Source organism: Hemitrygon akajei, chromosome 2, assembly GCF_048418815.1.
Source record: "Hemitrygon akajei chromosome 2, sHemAka1.3, whole genome shotgun sequence".
Lineage (NCBI taxonomy): Eukaryota > Metazoa > Chordata > Chondrichthyes > Myliobatiformes > Dasyatidae > Hemitrygon > Hemitrygon akajei.
In genome coordinates this window covers 164,823,660-164,828,337 of record NC_133125.1, presented here as the reverse complement: position 1 = coordinate 164,828,337, position 4,678 = coordinate 164,823,660, and the positions used below count along the sequence as shown (strand labels likewise).

The following is a 4,678-nucleotide window of genomic DNA, read 5'->3' as shown; positions in this document are numbered from 1 at the left end:
TTTATTCAAGGTTGGCTAAAAATTCTACTCAAAAGCATTAATACCTTTCTAATTATTTTATGTTCAACTTTTTCTAAAACGCAGGGGATCCGAGACTTATAATTACTGTATTTCAAAGGCTCCTCCCGGGCAAAGTTGCATTTTAGATTAGGTGCATTTTAGGCAACAGCAATAAGATTGATCAACTTCCTATTACAGTAACTTTCACCTGAAGAATTTGGTGGCTCTTAAAAGAGCCTTTAGGTTTTTCAAACATTAACCTTATAAATTCAGGCGCGCTCCCCGCGAATGCGCCGCGCCAGATGAACGTCCTTGGGCATTACTGTAACCCGCTTGGCGTGGATGGCGCACAAGTTGGTGTCCTCGAACAGCCCCACCACGTAAGCCTCACTGGCTTCTTGCAATGCCACCACTGCCGATATCTGGAAGCGCAGGTCAGTCTTAAAGTCCTGCGCGATTTCACGGACCAAGCGCTGGAAAGGCAGCTTACGGATGAGCAGCTCAGTCGATTTCTGGTAGCGCCGGATCTCCCGCAGAGCCACCGTGCCAGGCCGGTATCGGTGCGGCTTCTTCACGCCACCCGTCGCCGGAGCGCTCTTGCGGGCTGCCTTAGTGGCCAGCTGCTTGCGGGGAGCTTTGCCGCCCGTGGATTTCCGCGCTGTCTGCTTTGTCCTCGCCATCTCACTGCCCTGCAGTCAACACCTGCACCCCGTTCGCCGTTGTGGCTTTTATAGGAACACCAACCGACGCGCGTCTTGTGATTGGACGCCCGATAGGCGCGCTTTCCCATCCGCTCAAATATTGCAACAATTTTAAAATAATGAGAGAAATCTAACATCGACAGAATACTGCTAATAAAATCACATTTTTGTACCACAAAGTGGGGTATGTCACGTAACATCCGTGAAGGAATAACATTTCAAATGGCAGGTCTTTTGTCAAAACTATTTCATGCAATGACAAATAATTAATTAGTCTTTTAAGAGGGGCATTAAAGTAAGAGTGACCATAAAATGACATTTCTACACCGAGTTTGAAAACAACGTGGTTCAATCCGAAAAAGCTTTAATCACATACAGTCTTTTTTCTACAGCATAGGGATAGTGCATTGTGTTATGCCGGAGTAAAATAGTAATTAAATGCCTAACCCCTTCTGCTTAAACAAGTCCGTAACTCTCCATCTTCTGCATATTCATGAGCCTATCCTGGAGTCATAAACGCCTCTTTTATATTTGCCTCCGTCAGCACCTTTGGCAGCGCGTTCCAAGCAGATACCACTCTGTGTAAATATCTTCTGAATTTGAATTCTGTTTTCACTGCTGTTTATCAGAACATTAAAGCAAAAGTGGCAAAAATTTAAAGTATTTCCCTTACTTGCTTTTAAGGGGTGTACTTTTTCAGCCGAGGATTACATATTCGGTGCCCCCGTTACAGAGGGAAGATTGTAACTGGAAACGACTGTCAACTTCAAACAGCCGCTCCCCTCCGCGGCTACACCTGCGCCCCTCTCCCCACTTCAGCATTTTCTGATTTTAACACCACGAGATGATGGCAGAATCAGGCTATTCGGATCATCCAATCTGCTTTACCATTCGATAATGGAAGATTTATCTTCCCCAGGACCTTCAACGTTCAATGAAATCGTGGCTGATGTTGGTAACCTTAACACAAGGTTAATTCAATTTCATCGAATTCGAGTTAAATTGATCCCCACTTTTGGATTTCAATCAAGAGTCTTAAATGTTTCTGAATGAATCTACTGATCCTTAATATCTATATTGCATTTTAAGATAGGCCCTTGGTTTTGATTCCACCGCCAGAGGAAATATCCTTTAACTTGTCTCGTACTCTGAAGGACATCTTTGAATCCATGTCGGAGTTTCATGAATTGTTTTCTCTTCAGATAGTAACTATATGGAATTCTAAACACAGGCCCAAAGCATAGGAAGGCCAATTAGCCAATGAAGTCAAAATCCAATTGATATTACTCGAATTTTTAGATGTTAGGTTTTCCTTTACTCTATAAAATTACTTTACGTGTACTATTAAGATTTATAAAGCTTTAGAGAAAAACAAGATAAAAGGTATAACTGCTTTAGTGGCTTTTTTTGAGTGGCTCTTAAAAGAGCCTTTTTGTCTTAAATTTCCTTTGCGTCTTGTCTTAAGCATAAACTTTACTGGGGTGGCCAGTTTTCTTGGGCAACAGGACAGCTTGGATGTTTGGCAGGACGCCGCCCTGGGCAATAGTAACCCCACCCAGCAGCTTGTTCAGTTCTTCATCATTGCGAATGGCAAGCTGGAGATGGCGGGGAATGATCCTGGTCTTTTTGTTGTCACGAGCTGCGTTGCCAGCTAGTTCCAAGATCTCAGCCGTTAAATACTCCAACACTGCTGCTAAGTAGACAGGAGCACCCGCACCAATACGCTCCGCATAATTACCCCTTCGCAAAAACCGATGGATTCGACCAACTGGGAACTGCAAACCAGCCCGCGAAGAACGGGACTTCGACTTGGTGCGTCCTTTTCCTCCGGTTTTACCTCGTCCTGACATCTTCTTAAAGATCTTCAAACTCCGATAAACCTAACACGGCGATCGCAGCTCCTTTTATATCTTCTTGAAGATCATGAAAAAATGGTGCGATTTTTCATTGGCCAATTAGTTTCCGTTTGTTTTGGATTGGTCTTCCATAGCAGAAACGTTTCGAAAAGTTAGCGAATGAAAATCGACATCTTACCCATCCCTAATTTGCATAAGGTATCTACTTGAGACGATGTCTTTTTCCTCGGAGCGATGCCGAGTATCTTTAGCAGTTCTTTTGGATTTTCCTATTAAATTAGGTTGTTTTGCGGACCATCGGAAAACTTGTGCATAATCGATTTCGACTGGTCTCTCTGATATTTACAGAAATAATGCATTGCGGCAGTTATTCGTTTCCTGTGTGAAAAAAAACTTGCCTCGCATATTTCACTAAACTTGCCCCTCTCTCCTTCAAAGCATTACTCCTAGTATCAGACCTGTTGAATCGTGGAGAATGATACTGGCAGCCTGCCCTATCTATGCCTCTGACAATTACTATTAGGTCTCGTGGGAAAGGACCCCGGTGTATGTCTCTTCTCGGACTGGAGAAGGGAAGCCCCTCAATGACTTAGTATTATTATAAAGCTGCAGTGTGCCACGTGAGTGCCAGCAGTGCTATTGATGTATACGAATGCAACAAAACAGTACAGAAAGCATTGACTATAAATAATGACAAAACATTGAATGATTTATTCTTGTAAATAATTTTATTATGAATAACGTTTATTTTATTTTAAAAATTGCAATCAGGTCTCCTCTTCTCTTAAGACATGCACTCTAATCCAGACCAGCATCTGGGTGAGCCTCTTTTTTTTTAGGAGCAATATACTGTATACAGAAATATATAACAGTTATACAGTTTTCATATAATGGGGCAGCCATCACCGAATTGGCAGTGAGTCTAAAAATTGAGGACATGATTTTAATGTTCCTGGTGTTATATAGCACAGAATTTGGCCAAACTTGTCCATTCTGGCACACCCAAGCTGGTTCCATTTGCCCAACCTTTACCCATATCCCTCTAACCCCATGCATATACCTACCGGGGGTGGGGGAGAGAAAGATTTAAGGAGATCTCAGGGGCAGGCTTTTCACAAAGATATTAGAAGGAAAGAAAGCTTAACTTTATTTGTCACGTTTACATTGAAACATTCTGTGAAGTGCATTGTTTCCATCAAATCAAATCAGTGAGGATTATGATGGGCAGCCCACAGACAACATCCATCGTCAAAAATCCCCGCCATCCAGGCCATGCCATCTTCTCACAGTGAAGGCACAGAAGCCTGAAGTCCTATACCACCAGGTTCAGGAACAACTACTTCCCTTCAACCACTTAGTTCTTGAACCAACTGATACAACCTGTATCATTCTATCATTCAGCAACTCCTCAATCACTTTTATCCGTTTTGTTATTGTTCTAATTGTGTTTTATTTCTTGTAAGATTTCTGTACAATTTCTGTTCAATTCACTTGTGAATGCCCACAAGGAAATGAACCTCAGGGTTGTTTGTGATGACATGTATGTACTTTGAGAATAAAATGCACTCTGAACTTTGAATGCAGGTTATATAATTCAATGTGCTTGTGATGTTGCTGCAAATAAGATTTTCATTTCACCTTTGCAGACGTACACACGACAATAAACTCGACTTGTCATTGGCTTTGGCAAGGCAGGACAGCAAGTAATGTTAAAACAGATGGCAGGGTCTTAGAGTGTAATTGTGGATCCTTTTATATGCAGGTGAAATTTGTATAATGGAAAATAATGAAATTGAAGAGGAATTAACTAACTACTTCGTCTCTGCATCACAGAAGAAAATGGATCGCGCTTGGTCAACTCAAGGTCCAACCAGGTTCATCCTTTACCTAGTTCTTATGATCATAAGACGCCGATGGATACTAAGATGTTTCTCTGCTAAAAATGCTATGTGTGGTATGTGCTGTGTGCTCTGTGTGACTGCTGGTTCTGTGTTTTGCACCTAGGCTCCAGAGGAACGCCTTTGTGTTTGGCTGTATTCATGTGATAGCTGAATGACAATTAAAGTTAATTAAAAAAAGAAATACTGGAGATCAAGGGTCTGACAAGTGTGGGAAAATGCA

The 4,678-nt window shown here is 42.0% G+C and overlaps 2 protein-coding genes across 2 annotated transcripts; both read right to left on the bottom strand.

Moving 5' to 3' along the window:
• Positions 1–269: 269 nt before the first annotated feature.
• LOC140737885 (histone H3-like) lies at positions 270–728 on the bottom strand. The gene has a single exon (XM_073064650.1). It carries the CDS (start codon positions 678–680, stop codon positions 270–272), a length of 411 nt encoding a protein of 136 aa, XP_072920751.1. The 5' UTR covers positions 681–728.
• A 1,352-nt stretch (positions 729–2,080) lies between these two features.
• Positions 2,081–2,557, bottom strand: LOC140737878 (histone H2A-like). The gene has a single exon (XM_073064638.1). The coding sequence runs from the start codon at positions 2,549–2,551 to the stop codon at positions 2,162–2,164; it is 390 nt and encodes a 129-aa protein (XP_072920739.1). The 5' UTR covers positions 2,552–2,557; the 3' UTR covers positions 2,081–2,161.
• Positions 2,558–4,678: the final 2,121 nt, after the last annotated feature.

Excerpts from the sequence above, each read along its gene's own strand:
- LOC140737885 (XM_073064650.1), bottom strand. The coding sequence starts at position 680 with ATGGCGAGGACAAAGCAGACAGCGCGGAAATCCACGGGCGGCAAAGCT.
- LOC140737878 (XM_073064638.1), bottom strand. The coding sequence starts at position 2,551 with ATGTCAGGACGAGGTAAAACCGGAGGAAAAGGACGCACCAAGTCGAAG.